The sequence below is a fragment of the Schistocerca americana genome, chromosome 11 (assembly GCF_021461395.2).
Source record: "Schistocerca americana isolate TAMUIC-IGC-003095 chromosome 11, iqSchAmer2.1, whole genome shotgun sequence".
Classification (NCBI taxonomy): Eukaryota; Metazoa; Arthropoda; class Insecta; order Orthoptera; family Acrididae; genus Schistocerca; species Schistocerca americana.
This window is the reverse complement of record NC_060129.1, coordinates 44,562,931-44,584,718: the sequence shown is the minus strand read 5'-3', so window position 1 is coordinate 44,584,718 and position 21,788 is coordinate 44,562,931. Positions and strand designations below refer to the sequence as shown.

Genomic DNA, 21,788 nt, shown 5'->3' with positions numbered 1-21,788 from the left:
GCTTTGCTGTTCTTCTCTTGAGTTTGCAGAAGCTGAAAAATTTGCCTTTCTTCTTTATAACTTATCTTCCAAGTCATTGAACCACTACTGCTTTGAGTCTTCTTAAATTTCTCCAGAACCCAAACCGGTCCCCCACACCAACAGGTCACCCCTTTCTGTCTTTCCTATTTTCTGTAAATGATTTGTCAGCATTTTGCAGTTATGATTTATTAAAGCTCCAGGGCCCAATGAAATCTCTATCAGATTCTATGCTGAAATTGTGGCTGAGTTAGCACATTCTAATTATAATCTATTGTAGGTCGCTTGAACAAAAGGCCATGCCCAGTTCTCGGGTGAAAGTACAGCTCTCACCTGTCTACAAGAAGGGCAGTTAGTCATCCACAAACCTACCACCCATTATTCTTAATATAACTTTGTTGTAAAATCTTAGAGCATTTTCGGAGCTCACACACAATGCGGTATCTCTAACAGAATAACTTCCTCCGTGCAAATCGGCACGGATTTTGAAAGCACCTTCACGTGAAATGCAACTCGCACATTTCTCTCGTGACGTACTGAAAGCTTCGGATCGTGGCAGCTGGGCAGATGCAGTGTTTCTCGATTTGCAAAAAGCATTTGACTCGGTACCGCTCTTACGCTTATTGTCGAAAGTACAATTGTAAGGGGTGTGAAGTGAAATTTGTGACCGGAATGAGGACTGTTTGGTAGGAAGGACGCAGCATGTTATCTTTGATAATGTCATCGTCAGATGTAGAAGTAACTTCAGGTGTGCCCCAGCAAAGTGTGTTGGGAACCTTGCTGTTCATGTTGTGTATTAATGATCTTGCAGATAATATTAAGAGCAGCCTCAGGCTTCTTGCAGATCATGCATTTATTTACAATACGTAGTGTCTGAAGGAAGCTGCGTCAATATTCAGTCAGATCTGGATAAGATGGATAAGTGGCGCAAAGATTGGCAAGTTGCTCTAAGTGCTCAAAAATGTACACTTCACAGAACAAAAAAAAAGCATAATATCCTACGTCTATAATATTGGGGAGTCACTGTCGAAATCGGCTGACTCGCGTAAATACGTGGGTGTAAAACTAGTAGGAATATGAAGGCACAGTTGTGGGTAAAGCAGGCGGTAGGCGTTGTTTTATTGGTTGAGTACTGGGGAAGTGCAGTCAGTCTACAAAGGAAGTTGCCGAAAAATCACCCGTGTGAGTGGTTCTAGAATATTGCTCAAGTGTGTGGGACCAGTACGACACAGAGCTAATAGGGCGTATTGAACGTATACGGAGGAGGTCAGTACGAACGATCACAGGTTTGTGTGATCTTTGGGGAAAGTGTCAGAGAGATACGGAAGAAACTGAACTGTAAGACTATCGAAGATAGACATAAACTATCCCCAGAAAGTCTGCTAACAAATTTTCGAGAACTGGCTTTAAATCGTGTCTCTAGAAATATACGACAACCCCGTACATATCGCTCACTCCGACATTGTGAGGATAAGTTTCAAATTATTACTGTACGCACAGAAGTATGCGATCGATCGATCGTTCTTCCCGGGCTCTGTACGTGACAGAATGAGAAGCAGCCCTAATAACTGGTGTGGTGGGGTGTACTCTCTGCTGTGCACTTCACTGTGACATACCATCTGCTGTACACTTTGTAGGGGTCTGTAGGGTACAGATGTAGATTATACGGTAACGTCGCCTCGTGTCGGCAGTTGCCTCGTTTATTTTTAGTGTGGAGTATTTGAAGTACGTACATAAGTAGTTATTGTCACCGTGCAGGGCCGAGCGATGAAGCTGGGAGGAGACCTGCGCGGCGACGGGCTGCAGAACGGCGGCGCCCTGGTGGTGGGGGCGGGCGGCTCGGGCGTGCTGTCCTACTTCAAGCAGGAGCGGCCGGCCGAGGTGCTGGACAACTCCACCATCCTGGCCGCACTGGGGCTGCAGCCGGAGCCTGCAGGTAGAGCTCTGTCACCGTTCCTCACTTTATGAAGTCATTAATATTTGTTTCAACTTTGCAAATACGGCAGACTATTTCGTTCACGCGTATTACCGACGTACATAATTAAGTGCAAAAAGTGTACATCTACATCCGTACTCTGCAAGCCACCTGACGGTGTGTGGCGGAGGGTACCTTGAGTACTTCTATTGGTTCTCCCTTCTATTCCAGTCTCGTATTGTTTTTGGAAAGAAATATTGTCGGTATGCTTCTGTGTGGGGCTCTAATATCTCTGATTTTATCCTCACGTTCTCTTCGCAAGATATATGTAGGAGGGAACAATATACTGCTCGACTCCTCAGTGAAGGTATGTTCTCGAAACTTCAACGAAAGCCCATACTGAGCTACTGAGCGTCTCTCTTGCAGAGTCTTCCACTGGAGTTTATCTATAATGTCCATAACACTTTCGCAATTATTAAATGATCCTGTGACGAAGCACGCTGCTCTACGTTGGATCTTCTTCTTCTTCTTCTTCTTCTTCTTCTTCTTCTTCTCTCTCTCTCTCACACACACACACACACACACACACACACACACACACACACACACAACCCTATTTGGTACAGATCCCACACCAGTAAGCAGTATACGATTAACTTTATATGCTCATTCCATTTTAAGTCACTTGTAATGCGTACTCCCAGATAAATTATGGAATTAACTGCTTCCAGTTGCTGACCTGCTATATTCTAGCTAAATGATAAAGCATCTTTCTTTCTATGTATTCATAGCACATTACACTTGTTTACATTGATATTTAATTGCCATTCCCTGCACCATGCGTCAATTCGTTGCAGATCCTCCTGCATTTCAGTACAATTTTCCATTGTTACAACCTCTCGATATACTACAGCATCATCCACGAAAAGCCTGTCAATTTCAGATGTTATCCACAAGGTCATTTATGTATATTGTGAATAGCAATGGTCCTACGACACTCCCCTGTGGCACACCTGAAATCACTCTTACTTCGGAAGACTTCTATCCATTGAGAGTGACATTCTGCGTTCTGTTATCTAGGAACTCTTTAATCCAATCACACAATTGGTCTGATAGTCCATATGCTCTTACTTTGTTCATTAAGCGACTGTGGGGAACTGTATGGAATGCCTTGAAGTCTAGAAACACAGAATCTACCTGGGAACCCGTGTCTATGGCCCTCTGAGTCTCGTGGGCGAATGGCGTGAGCTGGGTTCCACATGATAGTGTTTTTCGAAACCCATGCTGATTCCTACAGAGTAGATTTCTAGTCTCCAGAAAAGTTATTATACTCTAACACAATACTGGTACACTGGTAACGCATGACTGAGTAACTTTATAAGTACGTACTTGCTTTTGGGAACTGTAACTTGGTTCTCCCTGGGTGTTCCTTTTGTAATCCAGCTTAGTAACTGGACAATTTTGTTTTATTTAATAATCTGTTCCTTCTTTCGAGTTAGGCCACACAGTGAGTATACACCCAGGATATCCCGAGAATGTTTTCTTTTGGGGGAAAAATCCAGGAATTTTTTAGAATTCGGCAAATTTTTCATCGGTTTAGTTTCCCGATACATTTTTCTAACTTTGACTGATAAGAACTGATACTCTAATAAAGAATTTTACTTTTGCCCACAACAGCAGAAAAATACTGCCACAAGAAAACATAAACGAGAGGATAACACCAAAATAAAACTTTAGTTTAAGAGAAAATGCACTATTTACAGCAAACCAAACTGCATACACTAATACCTGCCAACAGCAAAATATGTCAAACGCCTTAGAACAGTGACTTAGTAACAACAAATAGCTTTTGATGAGCATGATGTCACAGCTGTTTACATTTCTAACAGGTCGCAGGAAAATATTGACGGCATTAGTTTCAGGGTAAATTTCCTTGTACGCAAGGTGGATTATGTTACGTGTGAGAATGTGCGATTAATTTCTTAAATTGCAGAGCGGTTTACTCTCATTCAAAGCTTTACCCTTTAAGTTCCAGCCACTTAGAAAAATTTCAGGCCCGAAGACCAACCGTTTATGCTGTTACTTAAAATTTACCAGCATCTTTGTGTTTGATGTATGTTAAAGCATAACACGCTAAAAAATCACAGAGCTTTAAGGTTAGTTTTTCATATTTCTTTCATAGATTACAATTATGCAATAATGATGGAAAAGAGTATAATTATCCTTTAAAAAAATTCTTGGTGAATTCTTGAGCAAATTTCCCAAGTAACTGACTTTTCTACCGAAAAGTCGAAGTCCCTGTCAAAAAATTTATTCGGCCAGGTAATAAATGAAATTTTTATGCACAACAGTGAAATTTGTAATTAAGCTCATCAGAAATATTCAACTGCTGCAGTTTAAGCTATGTTCCTAGGATACTGCCTAACCACACCCTTTTTTTTGGGGAGGGAACAGAAAAAAGGTTTGACAGCCTGTACTATAGGAGAAAAATTAGCTCTTCATCTAGCTGTACTGAAAATATTTAAACGACTAACTTTTCCTATTTGTGTGTTTGCACTATTGACTGACTACATCACAAAGCCTATGCTCTGAATGTGTGCTGTCATTGGCTGGCGAATAACATGACACGAGCAATGATTGTCTGACAAGAATCGCATCACAACATCAAAAGCTATCGTACTGTAATAGGTGGGAATGTGTATTCATGCTTTTGCAATAGGAAAATCCCCCCTTCCCCTCCCCACCACAGACCGTGGACCGTGCCGTTGGTAGGGAGGCTTGCGTGCCTCAGCGACACAGATAGCCGTACTGTAGGTGTAACCACAACAGGGGAGTATCTGTTGAGAGGCCAGACAGATGTGTGGTTCCTGAAGAGGGGCAGCAGCCTTTTCAGTAGTCGCAGGGGCAACAGTCTGGATGATTGACTGATCTGGCCTTGTAACACTAACCAAAATGGCCTTCTTGTGCTGGTATTGCGAATAGCTGAAAGCAAGGGGAAACTACAGCCATAATTTTTTCCAAGGGCATGCAGCTTTACTGTATGGTTAAATGATGGTGGCGTCCTCTTGGGTAAAATAGTCCCTCATTCGGATCTCTGGGCGGGGACTACTCAAGAGGACGTCGTTATCAGGAGAAAGAAAACTGGCGTTCTACGGATCGGAGCGTGGAATGTCAGATCCCTTAATCGGGCAGGTAGGTTAGAAAATTTAAAAAGGGAAATGGATAGGTTACAGTTATAGTGGGAATTAGTGAAGTTTGGTGGCAGGAGGAACAAGACTTTTGGTCAGGCGAATACGGGGTTATAAATACAAAATCAAATAAGGGTAATGCAAGAGTAGGTTTAATAATGAATAAAAAATAGGAATGTGGGTAAGCTACTACAAACAGCATAGTGAACGCATTGTTGTGGCCAAGATAGATACAAAGCCCATGCCTACCACAATAGTACAAGTTTATATGCCAACTAGCTCTGCATATGACAAAGATATTGATGAAATGTATGATGAGATAAAAGAAATTATTCAGATAGTTAAGGGAGATGAAAATTTAATAGTCATGGGGAGGGGGGGGGCTGGAATTAGACAGTAGGAACAGGAAGAGAAGAAAAAGGAGTAAGTGATTATGGAGCGGAGGTAAGGAATGAAAGAGAAAGCTGCCTGGTAGAATTTTGCACAGAGTGTAACTTAATCATAGCTGACACTTTGTTTAAGAATCATGAAAGTACATTGTATATGTGGAAGAGGCCTAGGGACACTGGAAGGTTTCAGATAGATTATATTACAGTAACACATATTTCAGAAACCAGGTTTTAAATTGTTGTACATTTCCAGGACCAGAAGTGGACTTTGACCACAATTTATTGGTTTGCTCTGTAGACAGGTGTTGTAGACTATTTCAGAGAGTGCACCAGGGAACGGTTGACAAGAATGGGGGAAAGAAATATTGTATAAGAAGAATGGGTAGCTTTGAGAGATGAAATAGTGGAGGCAGCAGAGGATCAAGTAGGTAAAAAGACGAGGGATAGTAGAAATCCTTGGGTAACAGAAGAGATATTGAATTTAATTGATGAAAGAAGAAAATACAAAAATGCAGTAAATGAAGCAGGCGAAAGGGAATACAGACGTCTCAAAAATGAGATCGACAGGAAGTGCAGAATGACTAAGCAGGCACAGCTAGGGGACAAGTGTGAGGGTATAGATAACTAGGGGAAAGATAGATACTGCCTACAGGAAAATTAAAGAGGCATTTGGAGAAAAGAGAACCACTTGTATGAATATCAAGAGCTCAGATGGAAAACCAGTCCTAAGCAAATAAGGGAAAGAAGAAAGATAGGAGTATATAGAAGGTCTATGTACTTGATGGGCGATGTACTTGAAGGCAATATTATGGAAATGGAAGAGGATGTAGATGAAGATGAAATGGGAGATACGATACTGCGTGAAGAGTTTGACAGAGCCTGGAAAGATCTAAGTCAAAAAAAGGCCACGGAGTGATCAACATTCCATTAGAACTATTGAAAGCCTTGGCAGAGCCAGCTGTGACGAAACTCTACCATCTGGTGGGCAAGATGGATGCAACAGGTGAAATATCTTCAGACTTCAAAAAGAATATAACTATTCCAATCCAAAAGAAAGCAGGTGTTGACAGGTAAGAAAATTTACGAACTGTCAGTTTAAGAAGTCACAGTTAAAAAATAATAACACGAATTCTTTACAGATAAATGGAAAAACTAGTGGAACCTGACCTCGAGGAAGATTAGGGTGGATTCCGTGGAAATATTGGAACATGTGAGGCAATACTTACCCTGTGACTTATCTTAGCAATTAGATTCAGAGAAGGCTTTTGACAATGTTGATAGGAATATTATTTCAAATTCTGAAGTTGGCAGGGGTCAAATACAGGGAGCGAAAGGCTATTTACAATTTGTACAGAAACCAGATGGCAACAATTTGTACAGAAACCAGATGGCAGTTACAAGAATTGGGGGGACATGAAAGGGAAGCAGTGGTTGGGAAGTGAGTGAGACAGGGTTGTAGCCTCTCCCCGACGTTATTCAATTTGTATATTGAGCAAGCAGTAAAGGAAACAAAAGAAAAATTCGGAGTAGGTATTAAAATCTATGGAGAAGAAATACAAACTTTGAGGTTCGACAATGACATTGTAATTCTGTCAGACACAGCAAAGGACCTGGAAGAGCAGTTGAGCAGAGTGGGCAGTGTCTTGGAAAAAGATGAACATCAACAAAAGCAAAACGAGGATAATGGAGTGTAGTAGAATTAAATCAGGGGATGCTGAGGGTATTAGATTAGGAAATGGCATTTACTTTAGTAGGTGAGTTTTGCTATTTGGGGAGAAAAATAACTGAAGATGTCGAAGTAGAGAGGATGTAAAATGTAGACTGGCTATGGCAAGGAAAGCATTTGTGGAGAAGAGAATTTTGTTAACATTGAGTATAGATTTAGGTGTCAGGAAGTCTCTTCTGAAAGCATTTGTATTGGGTATAGCCTTGTATGGAAGTGAAAATGGGCGATAAACAGTGTAGACAATAAGAGAATAGAAGCTTTTGAAATGTGGTGCTACAGAAGAATGCTGAGGATTAGATGGAGAAATCACGTAACTAATGAGGAGGTGCTGAACAGAATTGGGGAGTAGAGGAATTTGTGGTACAACTTGAGTAGAAGGGATTAGTTGGTAGGACATATTCTGAAGCGTCAAGGGATCACTAATTTAGTATTGGAGGGCAGCATGCAGGGTAAAAATTGTAGAGGGAGACCGAGAGTATGGATACACTAATCAGATTCAGAAGGATGTAGGTTGCAATGGTTCTTTGGAGAAGAGGCATGCACAGGGTAGAGAGGCATGGAGAGCTGCATCAAACCAGTCTCTGGACTGAAGACGACGACAACAACAACAACAATAGGAAAATATGCAGTGTACATGTTGCCAAGCATCAAACATGTTTCCAAAATGTGTTTTTTTTTGTTGGGTTTCTTTTCCAGAAGTGGCAGGTTCTACACTGGTGTAAAATAAGTTTATCATTCAAAGGATTTGTAAGTTTTACAACTCAAAGGGAAAGTATATTGTCACTTAACACAGAAAAAGTGTAGTTTCACCTGGTAAAAAGTGCATATGTAACTGGGTTGATACAAGAATTTGTTTTCCTCGTTCACGTATACGCGCTAACCATAGTAAAATGAAACTTTCCACAAACATTGGCAGAAACTAGATTGGAGTCCCAAACGGCAGTGGTGGTTCAGGCTCGATGTGTGTGCCTACATCGCACATTATCAGACTGTTGATGAGCATTTGGTAGTATTCAGGCGGGAGGACTGCCAGGTGCGAGTAGGACTCCCTGATACCAGTATTACTCCCAGCAAAACACCAATCCCAGGGATTCCAAGACTTTTGAGAATGTTTAAATTTCACATTTGAAGTAGGATAACTAGTGGCCCCCTGCGGGTTCGGGGGTAAGTAAGAATAGGCCCGCGTTATTCCTGCCTGTCGTAAGAGGCGACTAAAAGGAGTCTCAAACGTTTCGGCCTTAATGTGATGGTCCCCTACGGGGTTTGACCACTACCTTTCCAAATTTTCTGTTAGTGCGTACCCTTTGCGGAAGGACGCCTTACGTGGTGTATTATGTATCCATCTTGCCCTAAGATCTGGCACAACCGATATTGTCATGGAGTTGGCTTTCCACCGAGCTTCCAGCAACATCAGCTGGTGTGTGTTCCGGGCAGCATACGTGCCCTCCATTATGAACTTCCATCTTTGCCCTCCTGACACATGGATATTAGACACCCGACATCCAGCATGGTAGCCAGTCCGTTGTGGTGGGGTCATCATGTACCCTCTTGGTGGTAGCCCCCTGACTACACAGGATTGCACTGCTGATGCCTGAGCTGCTACCTCCCCACGTATGCCGAGGAGTAGATGCCTATCCCTCTGGGGCATCGGGACTCCCGGCAAAGGCCATCCTGCCAGGTGGTCTTTGCTGCGGCTGGGTGGCGCCCATGGGGAGAGCCCCTGGTCGGAGTGGGTGGCATCGAGGCGGATGACCCGCAATGGAGCGTTGTACATCATCTCTCGCTGGTGGGCCTCCACAAGCAGTCTCTAAGCGATCGAGGTCTAACCTAAACGGCAAGAAATACGAACCGAGATCATTTCCCTCCCTGGCCACTCCATGGGAGGAACGTATGGCTAAAGAAGGCAGTGGAGAATATTCACCCCGGTACCTCGTGTGTACGCGAGTTGATGCGGAATTGTTTATGTCGACCAAGTCCCAGTTTTTTGTGGAGCATTTAGAGGACAAGTTGGGGGAGGTGGAGGGCTTGTCCAAAATGCGCTCTGGTTCAGTACTCATCAAATCGGCATCCTCTGCCCAGTCACGGAGGTTGCTCAATTGTTACAAGTTGGGGGATGTTTCCGTTAGCATCATGCCGCATAAGAGTCTCAACATGGTCCAGGGTATTATATTCCACAGGGATCTTCTTCTGCAGTCTGACGATGAATTACGCGCCAACCTCAAACGACGAGGTGTTCACTTCGTCCGGTGCATCCATCAGGGTCCGAGGGATAATCAGGTAGCCACCGGTGCCTTCATCTTGGCCTTCGAAGGTGATATTTTACCCGAAAAGGTCAAGGTGATGGTTTACCGATGTGATGTGAAGCCATATATCCCTCCTCCGATGCGGTGTTTTAAATGCTGGAAGTTCGGGCACATGTCATCTCGCTGTACTTCCGGCATCACGTGTCGAGATTGTGGACGTCCTTCGCATCCCAATACTTCATGTGCTCCACCTCCCATCTGTGTTAACTGCGGAGAACACCATTCCCCCTGCTCGCCGGACTGTAGGATATTCCAGAAAGAATGGAAGATAATGGAATATAAGACCCTGGACCGCCTGATCTACCCCGAGGCTAGGCGGAAATATGAGCGGCTCCATCCTGTGGCAATGACGTTGACCTATGTCGCTGCTGCAATGAAGGTTCTCCCATCGTCACGAATCGGCTCTAAGATCGGTCAGAATCCACCACCCCCCTTGCCTGTGGGGGGCACTTCACAACCTGTTGCTCCTGCTCCATCTACTTCAGGAGCAACCCCCCCCCCCCCCAACAATCAGGGACATCAGTTCCCCCTTCCCAGCTGGACTTCTTCAGCTACTCTCGCAAGGAAGGGGTCTCTTGGGGACCTCCCTTCGCAAGTTCTGACCAGCGGCACAGCAGACACCCGCAAGTGGCTCAAACAACCACCAGCCCCTGGTCGTAGGGCCTCACGGTCGTCGTCCGTCCCTGAGACTGAGACTGAGACTGACCCTGTGAAGCCCTCCAAGCCTGAACCACCGAAGGCACAACGAGAGAAACAGAAACAGAAGAAAGTCCCCAAGGCTAACGACATTGCGGTGGCACCCGTCCCACCGCTTCCTACAAGCTCTGCGTCTGAGGACGAGGTGGAGATTCTGGCGTCCACTGACGACCTCGATCTCGCCGGTCCCTCAGACACCATGGATAGCGCTAACACCGGTGCTCAATTGGAGGCGGCAGGTGACCCAGCGGCGTAATCTGCCTTCCCAGTCCCGTCACGCCTTTCACAGACATGGACAATACCATCCTCCAGTGGAACTGCAGCGGTTTCTTCCACCATCTAGCTGAGCTCCGACAACTTATCAGCCTTCACCATTTCTTCTGCGTTGCTATTCAGGAAACTTGGTTTCCAGCAATGCGAACCCCCGCCCTCCGTGGCTATCGGAGTTACTATAAGAACCGGGCAGCTAACGAAAGGGTGTCTGGTGGTGTCTGCATATATGTTCTTCACTCTCTTCACAGCGAGTCTGTACCTCTACAAACAGCTTTAGAGGCTGTCGCTGTTCGGGTGTGGACGCCACAGGCTGTTACCGTCTGCAGTCTTTACCTTCCACCGGATGATGATGTTGCACAGCATGTCCTGACTGCGCTGATAGCCCAATTGCCGCCACCTTTCTTGTTACTGGGCGACTCCAATGCCCATAACCCTCTGTGGGGTGGGTCAGTGGCGACAGGTCGAGGCGCCACCATTGAGCATTTATTAGCACAGCTCGATCTTTCGCTTTTAAATGATGGTTCCTCCACACACTTCAGCGTGGCGCATGGCACGTACTTTGCCATCGACCTTTCGATCTGCAGCCCTAGCCTCTTACCGTCTGGCCAATGGAGAGTACATGACGACCTGTGTGGTAGTGACCACTTTCCGATCTTTCTGTCACTGCCACAGCGTCAGTCTTCTCTGCAGCCTTGCAGGTGGGCTATGAATATGGCTGACTGGGACATGTTTTCCTCCACTACCGCTATTGAGCCTCTCTCTAATGATGACATTGATGCGGTGGTTCAATCGGTCACCACCGGCATCGTTACTGCCGCAGAATCTGCCATTCCCCATTCTTCCGGGTCCCCTCGGCGGCGGACTGTGCCTTGGTGGTCGCCTGAGGTCGCTGCAGCGATTAAAGATCGCCGGCGGGCGCTACAGCAACACAAGCGACATCCCTGCATTGAACACCTCATCACCCTCAAACGGCCGCGTGCGCGGGCCCGCCGCCTCATCCGCCAAAGCAAGCAGGAGTGCTGGGAGCGGTATGTGTCCACATTGGCCTCCATCTCTCTCCATCACAGGTCTGGGCCAAGATCAGACGCCTCTATGGCTATCGGACTCCTGTCAGCATCCCTGCGCTCTCACTGAATGGAGCAGTTTGTACAGACTCCGACGAAATTGCCAACAGCTTGGCAGAGCATTTTGCTCTTAGTTCTGCTTCTTCCAATTACCCACTGGCCTTCTGCTCCATTAAAGAGCGGATGGAACGTCGGAGCCTTTCTTTTCGAACCCACCATCCGGAATCCTACAATGTTCCATTCAGTGAGTGGGAATTTCACAGTGCCCTTGCCGCTTGCCCTGATACCGCTCCTGGGCCAGATCGCATTCACTGTCAGATGCTGAAACACCTTTCAGTGGACTGCAAGCGACGCCTCCTCGACCTTTACAACCGTCTCTGGGTCGAGGGTGAGTTTCCGTCACAATGGCGGGAAAGCATTGTCATCCCCGTTTTGAAACCGGGCAAGAGCCCTTTGGAGGTGGACAGCTACCGCCCCATTAGCCTCACCAATGTTCTTTGCAAGCTTCTCGAACAGATGGTGAGCTGGCGCTTGAATTGAGTACTGGAGTCTCGGGGCCTTCTGGCTCCGTCTCAGGGTGGGTTCCGTAAAGGCCGCTCCGCCACCGACAATCTGGTGAGTCTGGAGTCGGCCATCCGTACTGCCTTTGCCCGCCGTCAGCACCTGGTCGCTGTCTTTTTTGACATGAGGAAGGCGTACGATACCACATGGTGTCATCACATCCTTTCTACACTTCATGGGTGGGGTCTTCGGAGCCCTCTGCCAATCTTTATCCGAAATTTTCTATCGTATCGTACCTTCCACGTGCAAGTCGCGACCTCCCATAGTTCCTCCTGAGTTCAGGAGAACGGTGTGCCACAGGGATCTGTCCTCAGTGTCTGCCTGTTTTTAATCGCAATAAACGGGCTCGCTGCAGCGGTGGGAAATTCTGTTTCCGCTTCCCTGTATGCTGACGACTTCTGCCGTTACTACAGCTCTACTGGCATTGCAGCTGTTGAACGTCAGCTACAGGGCGCTATCCGCAAGGCACAGTCTTGGGCTGTAGCGCACGGTTTTTAGTTTTCGGCTGCCAAGACCCGCGTTACGCATTTCTGCCGGCGCCGAACAGTCCGTCCTGAGCCGCGGCTTTATCTTGCTGATGAACTCGCTGTGGTGGAGACCCACAGGTTTTTGGGTGTAGTTTTTGATGCCCGGTTGACTTGGCTGCCTCATATTCGGCAACTTAAACAGGCGTGTTGGTGGCATCTAAATGCTCTGCGATGCTTGAGCCACACCAGCTGGGGCGCCGACCGATCTACCCTGTTACGGCTCCACCGGGCATTAATCCAGTCTCGTCTGGATTATGGGAGCCTGGCTTATGGCTCAGCATCCCCGTCTGCATTGCGGGTGCTGAACCCAATCTTACACAGCGGAATACGACTTGCTGCAGGTGCCTTCCGGACCAGCCCTGTGGACAGCATCCTAGTGGAGGCAGGTGTCCCTCCCCTGCGGTTACGGTGCCAACATTTGCTGGGCGCTTATGCTGCCCACGTTTTTAGCTTGCCCGGGCATCCAAACTATCGTCTCCTGTTCCCGCAGTTGGTCGTCCATCTGCCAGAACGTCGGCCCCGGTCAGGTTGTACGATCGCGGTCCACGTCAAAGAGCTTCTCGCCGGGCTTAGGGTTTTCACTGTTCCGCCTCCCTTCCTGGCCACTTTGCGTATACCCCCACGGTGTGTTCCTCGCCCTCGCCTTCGGCTCGACTTGGCACAGGGCCCGAAGGACTCGGTCCCTCCAGAGGCATTCCGCTGCCACTTTTATTCCATCCTGTCCACGTAACAGGGCTCTGGCGTCGTATAAACTGACGGTTCGATGGTCGCCGGTCGTGTCAGTTACGCGCTCACTCTAGGGGACCATTCCGAACGACGTTCCTTGCCGGATGGCTGCAGCGTTTACACTGCTGAGCTGGTCGCCATCTTTCGTACCCTAGAGTATATCCGCTCCTGCTCAGGTGAGTCCTTCGTTATCTGTAGCGATTCCCTGAGCGGTTTACGAGCTCTCGACCAGTGTTTCCCTCGTTCTCGTCGTGATGGCTATCCACGAGTCCCTGCATACTCTCGCCCGTTGCGGCCGCTCTGTGGTCTTCGTGTGGACCCCCGGTCGTGTCGGTATCCCGGGCAATGAACATGTTGACTGCCTGGCGAAAGAGGCCACCAGTACACCATCGCTGGACATTGGCCTCCCGGCGACTGGTTTGTGGGCACTATTATGTCGCAACATTTTCGACCTCTGGGACACTGAATGGTCCAACCTGCCCGTGCACAACAAACTTCGCCCTATCGAGGCGATGACAAGTGTGTGGCGGTCGTCCCTTTGGGTCTCCCGCCAGGAGTCTGTTGTCCTCTGCCGGCTGCGCATTGGGCACACTCGGCTGACGCACGGCCACTTATTGCGCCGTGAGGACCCACTTCTGTGTCGCTGCGGCTCCGTTTTATCTGTGGTCCCCATTTTATTGGAGTGTCCGCTTTTAGCTGTGCTCAGGCAGACGTTCGCACTGCCTGACACGCTCCCTGCCCTTTTAACAGATGACCCTGCTGTGGTTGGCTTAGTTTCGCGTTTTATTCGGGCAGGGGGTTTTTATCATTTAATCTGAGTGTTTCTGTTTTTTAGTGTTGATTCTGGCTTTTGGCCTCCGATTTTAAACTGAGTTTGTAATGTGTTCTCGGTGGTTGGCTTTTCCTTCCCCCCCCCCCCCCCCCCCCCCTTCCCCACCACCACCATCTATGGTCGGCCAACCACTCTGTTTTAATTTGTTTTGTCTGATCTCTGTCGGCGTATTTCTTGTCTGACGTCTTTCCTGCTGTTCGTTTTTATTCTCTTTGGGTGGTTTTAAATTTTTGGAAAAAGGGACCGTTGACCGTTGCAGTCTGGTCCCTTTAATCCCACCAACCAACCAACCAACCGATAACTAGTGACAGAAGAAATATTTTTTCCTGTGATACGATTAAAAATTAACAATTTTCTTTTACTTGCACTGTGACACCTTTCTTCATGTCAGATTCACGATTTTAGACCAGTGGGAAGTATCGTAAGGCTGTTGGTGAAACTTTTTATTGCAATGACTTGGAAGTGAACACTTGTGATACTGCCAAGAGACCATAGACCTTAATAAGTGACATAAGTTTAAACTTGGTACATCTACCTGTTTCTGAGAAAAAGGGGTTTTCCCAGTCAGTCTGATAACAAATGACTTTTTTCATGTTATTATATAACAAATTCATGACTTTGGAGTTTTTGCTCTGATTATAGTGTGAAACCTTGCTTCTTGCTAAATTCCATGATTATGGGTCAGTGGAGTTTTCACGGGTGGGTTTGCTAGCATCATCTCTCATTGCATGGTCCTGTGTGTTATTGACATGCTCAATTTGTGACACTCTCTCTTGAATAAATCATCCAATTTTTCTGAAGAAACAGTAATTCTTTGTTAGTACATGTACATTTCAGATTGCTAGATCAACATAGTTAGTCAATACAAAGATCTGCAGAGTTTACTTCTGGTCTGTTCTGAGAACAGCCTCATAAGGTTTGTGAAATTACTTAAGGTGCACTGTGTGTTTTGTTTCTCAGTCAGTATTGTTGCATTCATGCATTGGTCTTCTGCAACAATTCCTCTACCTCCTCCCCCCACCTTCGCACACCTTCTCTCTCTCTCTCTCTCTCTCTCACTCTCACTCACTCACACACACACACACACACACACACACACACACACACACACAGTAAAAAAAAATATCTCGATGCCCTGGGATGTATTACCAAGTGACGATCCCTTGTTTTAGTCAAGTACTACTGTGAATTTCTTTTATCTACAATTTGAAATTTGCTTCGGTATGTCCTCATTAGTTATTCAATCTCCCCATCTTATTTCCAAAATTCTTCTATAGCACTATATTTCAAATGATTCTATGCTGTTCTCTGCTGCTAGAGTCCTTCACTTCTATTATCAAGACAAATACCTTAAAGTAATTTTGTATGTAGTGTTAACACACTCCTCTTTAAGAATAAATTTTCTTCATAATACTAGTATGCATTTTACATCCTCTCTACCTCTCGTTGGTTATTTTGCTGCCCAAATAGCAAAACTCGTTAATTACTTCCAGTGTCGCATTTCCTCTGCATTGCATAAATTAATTCAGTTGCATTTCATTACTGACCTTTTGCTATTGTTTGTGTTCACCTTAAAACCTCTTTTCACAACAGTATGCATTGTGTTCACTTACTCTTCAAAGTCAGTACCGTTGGTAATTTTTCTTCTGTCTGCACTATAATTATCTTCTCAAATTTCAACACGGTTTCCTGTACTGCTCACTATGTGTGCAGATTGAGTCACATTGGAGACAACTTACAACTCTTGTCTCACTTTCTTCTCAGTGTGGAGGCAGCGTGTAGAGATTGTCACTCAGTTCAGTGTGCACGTCCCCACGCATAATACCGCCTCACTGTCGAGGCACGGAGTCGCGTGTCGGTGGAAGAGTAGCTGGAAGTGACAGAGAGTAGCTGCATCTAGAAAATACCGCAACGCGACTGTAGCTCACATCCCTTCTAGCTATGCAGGTGGGACGAGTTGCTCTTTACTCGTCTTGCAATAGGCCACAGCCCTACAAGGCACGGTTTCTCGCTCTGGCGAGAGGGCCTTCCGGTATGTGGTGCTAGTTACGTACAGAGCACTGTGTGCCACATATTATCTTCATATTTGAGGGAATTGGCAGATTTACCTCTTGGTCTGCTCCTTATTTTTGAGTGACGATCACACAAATGCTGTGCGAGTTTTAAATCTATTTGAGTGTCAAAATTGTTTACTAAAATTTTAGGCAGGTGGTCTTAATGTGTTAACCGAAAGACTGGCTGATCCATATTTTTTGGTAAGTGATCAGCCAGTTACTTATCCCTGTGCTGATATTTTAGCTTGTTTTGTTTTACTTAAAATTTCATCCCAGGTATAACTCCATTCACCCTTTCTTTATAGTCTTATGACGTGTGAGAGTGTGTTAACACGAGTGAGGTGGGAGTGAGTGATTGAGTGTGTCATTTTGTAGGTTTACTCTCCTCTGTGTGATAACATTTTTAGCCATTTTATCCACGTTCCCCCACGAACGACGGACCTTGCCGTGGGTAGGGAGGCTTGCGTGCCTCAGCAATACAGATAGCCATACCGTAGGTGCAACCACAACGGGGGGTATCGGTTGAGAGGCAAGACAAACGTGTGGTTCCTGAAGAGGGGCAGCAGCCTTTTCAGTAGTTGCAGGGGCAACGGTCTGGATGATTGACTGATCTGGGCTTGTAACACTAACCAAAACGGCCTTGCTGTGCTGGTAATGCGAACGGCTGAAAGCAAGGGGAGACTACAGCCGTAATTTTTCCCGAGAGCATGCAGCTTTACTGTACGGTTAAATGACATCAAGTATAGGTTTGAGTGTCAGGAAGTCGTTTCTGAAAGTATTTGCATGGAGTGTAGCCGTGTATGGAAGTGAAACATGGTCAATAAATAGTTTGGACGAGAAGAGAATATAAGCTTTTGAAATGTGGTGCCACAGAAGAATGCTGAAGATAAGATGGGTAGATCATATAACTAATGAGGAGGTATTGAATAGAATTGGAGAGAAGAGGAGTTTGTCGCACAACTTGACTAGAAGAAGGGATTGGTTGGTAGGAGATGTTGTGAGGCATCAACAGATCACTAATTTAGTATTGGAGGGCACCGTGGAGGGTAAAAATCGTAGAGGGAGAACAAGAGATGAATACACTAAGCAGATTCAGTTGGATGTAGGCTGCAGTAGGTACTGGGAGATGAAGAAGCTTGCACAGGATAGAGTAGCATGGAGAGCTGCATCAAACCAGTCTCTGGACTGAAGACCACAACAACATCCACATTCATTTCTCTTAACATTTACAAGAGCGCTAATTACCTCACTATTGAGAGCCTGTAAATTGTGACGCGCGCGCCCACACACACACACACACACACACACACACACACACACACACACACACTGGAATTTCATTGGGTGTATCCAGTCAACATACCCAAAAGATTTTCCAAAAATCTACAAATGCTATCAGTTGATGTTGGAATCTAACAACTGACTGTTACGGAGTGCCACCAAAGTTGAGGAGTCCCTTGGGCTGTTGCAGGTGACACAGAAGAGAAGACAAAGGCAGAGTCTCCGAGTGACGGGACGAAGGTGCTGGAGGGCAAGTGCGAGATGAACGGCGCAGCCGGCACTCCCGAGAAGCAGCAGGCTGCCAGTGCTACCGAGTAGCTCTCCATCGGGGAGGGTTTGTGACAAAACCACCTTTTACTCCTGTCTACATGTGTGTGTGTATATATACATATATCTTTCCACTGTGTCCCCTGTACCTGTCTGTGTGACACAATTTCTCTGTGTATTACTCGACTCCAGATTTTTATCATTTTCCTGTGTGTAAGCATGCAAAAATTCTGCAGTTCAATCTCCAAAGAGCGTATCAGAAGGTCGACAGTTCTCGGCGAACTTTGTGTGTGACTCGTTACGTTAAATGGTTGCGTCTGTGTTTTTCCCACCCACTTTATGTGAAGGACTAGAGTTATTGGTTGCCCTGAGAAATGGGCATTTCTGTCTGGGAAAGGAGTGTTGCGTCGTGGCTTGTGGCTACGGTCAGATATTAGCTGGAACTGTCTTGAGAGCGAGGCTCAGGTGTCGACTGTTAAAGCTAACATCTGTCTGTCTGGTGGCTCTGCCAGCCTCATTACGCGCACACTCACATATTTAGAGTTGGCTTGTTACTTCTAAAGTTATCACTAACGGCAATTACTTATTAAATTGTCATCTCTAAACCAAATCTTAATAATTCTCTTCCATAACGTGATTAACTATTATCTATATACACACTGCTGTGAGTAAATTTAATGTTATACTATCTAAAATGAATTGCAGCTTCACTTTCATAAAATATATTGCAAGTGGAAAATACTTTAATTACTTGCTCTGCATGATGATAAATTTAATTGGACATGAAAATATCACTTTTCCAGGAACAAGCAGTTTCATATTTTTGTAGCATAGTACTTGCACGTGGTAATGTAAGGTCCTCAGTGGAATATAAATGAAATTAGAAAATGCCCGCTGTATATTTGAGGTTTGAGCCAAAAAATGTTGAGAATGCTAGCTTTTAGATAAATTCTTCTTCAGGCATGTGGTGTGTGTACACGCGTGCGTGCCCTGTCTCTCTGAAGAAGAATTTGTCCAAAACCTATCAGTATTGTGAAGCTTGTTTGTGTCTATTGATGACTCGGCAGCTCTGCTATTCGGCAAGTTCTTACCTTTATTTCTTAAATTATTCACCGTACACTTTACTTTTACCTCTGTTGTTTGCTCAGACTGATATCTTGCTAACATAATAATTAATTTTCAGAACTATAATATAATTGGCTAGATAAAAAGTCTACTCACAAAGTGGCAGCGGGAGAGAACTCTCACAAAATTCGAGGAAATGTGGAAGTTTTTGAGGCCAGTAGCACCTTCTGTAAGATGGGCGGAAGGTGCAGGAAGAGGGATGAAGAAAAAGGACTGACAAGGTTTACGGAATGTGGAGAGCTACTGAAAAGTTGTCTGGAACCCTGGTCGGAGCAGACGTACCGCAGGGGACGAGAAGGAAAGACCGATTGTTGGGGACTGCATCGGACGAGATTCGAAAACCTGAGAGCGTAATACTTCGACCGGCTTATTTCCTAAACCTTGTCAGTCCATTTCCTGCATCCCTCGTCGTCCTTCTGCCAGAGGGAGGGGGGGGAGCCACTAGCACTAAAAGATTACAATTTCCTTAACTTCTACACGTTTCATCCTGCTGCCACCTTGTGAGTAGATTTTTTTATCTATCCAATTATATTGTAATAAAAAAATTAATTATATGAGCTGAATGACCAGTCTTGCGGTTGGGTACCTCTGTAGGGACTTATTACGTCCCTAATGTACCTCAGTTATTCAACTGGGCAAAGGGGACCTACAGTTTAACATGGAATGTGAACTGCCTGTTCCGGGTGAAGTCTCACAGTGTTTGAGACATGAAGGCTAGATTAAAAGCAGACTGAAATTCTGTGGTCTGACCGGGATTTGATGCAGCAACCTCCCGGTTTCCAGATGCGCACTTCACCACTAGACCACGTGGCCTGTCACTAATAATATTCTCTTCATTCGTTTCATCCTATTCTTAGACACGAGTTCCACCTTCAGAATATGCATTTAGCTCCCACAGGAGAGCCGGAAGTGCCGCTTGCTGCCTTTTAAGATTTATCATTATGCGTCACATCGAAGTACAATGTAACTTTCCCTTATACCAAAATACCCGGAAAAAAATCCGTGAACAGCCTCTAAAATTCTGTTGAAGTTCAGGTTCATACTAAGTTAATTTTCAGTATGAGTCTTTCTACAGTGACATTTGGGGGAACATTGATGGTCCATCAGTAAAATGGCTATTGGAATCAGATGGATAGATAACTGCGCCCCTAACTACAGATACCAAATTTTGTAGTTCGCCTCTAACGTAGGAATAAAGAACCTGAAGCTGGAAGGATTTTCACTAGAGGACTGAAACATACACAGCAGAAGATGCTGTGGGAGAAGCAGACATCTGCTTAGATGAGATGTAAAACTTTTACTGTTTTGTTTACTTACAGATACTTCTCAGTTGCCAGAGGCATGTCTTATGGTGTATGTGACTGTTTCTTGAAGTAATATGCAGGACATTGATCATGTTTACACATAGTGAAAATGAGCCTAGTGATTATTACCATTATATTCTTCAAGCTATGTTGTCAGTGTTTAGATGTTAGATGTGAATTTTTATTTTATTTCATATACTGTCAGCAACTCTCTCAAAATAGCAGAATATGATATACATTTTCTTGTATTACCCTACTGGAAGCCCGCATCTCGTGGTCGTGCGGTAGCGTTCTCGCTTCCCACGCCCGGGTTCCCGGGTTCGATTCCCGGCGGGGTCAGGGATTTTCTCTGCCTCGTGATGGCTGGGTGTTGTGTGCTGTCCTGAGGTTAGTTAGGTTTAAGTAGTTCTAAGTTCTAGGGGACTGATGACCATAGATGTTAAGTCCCATAGTGCTCAGAGCCATTTGAACCCTACTGGAATTTTATATTTACATTACTAATGTTCCATTAATTTTGTCCAACTTTTTTGCTAAGCCACAACAGTGTCAAGGATTTCATTTGAGGTTAAGAGTATCTGTTGTGGCAATTTCTTCAACTAAGTGTTTTAGTTCGTTCATCGGTCACAGTTTAAGTGTACTGCAGTTAAGACTGTCTAAGCTCTGCTAGGTACTTACATCACAAAATGTGTGGGCACAATTTGTAAAGCTCTTTTCGAAGCATTTGTATTCTTATATTGGGTAGTCTTTTTAAAAACACTGTTCGGAGGCAGTAAAAGATAAAAGTGGGTCCCGTGTCGGGGAGCAGTTGTCTCGGCCATTTGTAGCGAGCATAATGCAGAGTCTGAGAGTGATATTTAGAATTTTGACAGATGCACACTAGGCTGCTCCTCGGACACACACTTTTGGATGTGAATACCTCCATTTGCTCTTGATAAATGAAGACTGATGAGTTTTTTTATGGATATGTTTTATATTGCGGTGTTTCTGAAGCTTTGTTGTTATATACTTTTTATACTGATGTAGCTCTTTAGTTTCAGTTTCGCACTGTATTATGTCATATATTCTTCCAATAAATGTCTTTCACATGGACTAGACTAGACTAGACTAATTACCCTCAGCACAGACTATTAACAAAATTACAAATGTTCTTCATAATTTGCTCTGGTACACATATGGATTTTGTAGAAGAGTAATAAAAAAGTGTCAATTTAGGACGAGTAATAGACACTTATATTTCTCGCCAAACTGAAGAACACGACACGGCCACTCCACTGTGGTGCTGCAGTGGTCGCTTTCGGCCACCTGCGACTTGCGACACAATCAGGTAAGTTGAGGGTGAGGGAAGTCACTGCTGTAATTTTTTATTTAAAAATTAGGTGACGAGAGTTTCTGGCAACCTGCGATCTCGAGTAGCTACTGTATCCTGCAGGTCCAGGTTGGAGGACATAGTGCTGTTCATTGTTAGGTTTATCACATACACACTGACCACATTAAAAATTTGTTGCATATACAAAATGTAGAACACCCAGGAGGAGGGGA

General features: G+C 45.1%; 1 protein-coding gene across 1 annotated transcript in view; it reads left to right on the top strand.

The window, feature by feature from the left end:
• LOC124553589 (prostamide/prostaglandin F synthase-like) overlaps nucleotides 1-21,338 on the top strand; it is a 40,162-nt gene extending 18,824 nt beyond the window's left edge. The window contains exons 4-5 of the mRNA XM_047127443.1: nucleotides 1,777-1,954; nucleotides 17,744-21,338. Coding sequence (XP_046983399.1) covers nucleotides 1,777-1,954; nucleotides 17,744-17,871 — 306 coding nt within the window. The 3' untranslated portion in view covers nucleotides 17,872-21,338. The remainder of the gene's footprint in view (nucleotides 1-1,776; nucleotides 1,955-17,743) is intronic.
• The last annotated feature ends 450 nt before the right edge of the window (nucleotides 21,339-21,788 follow it).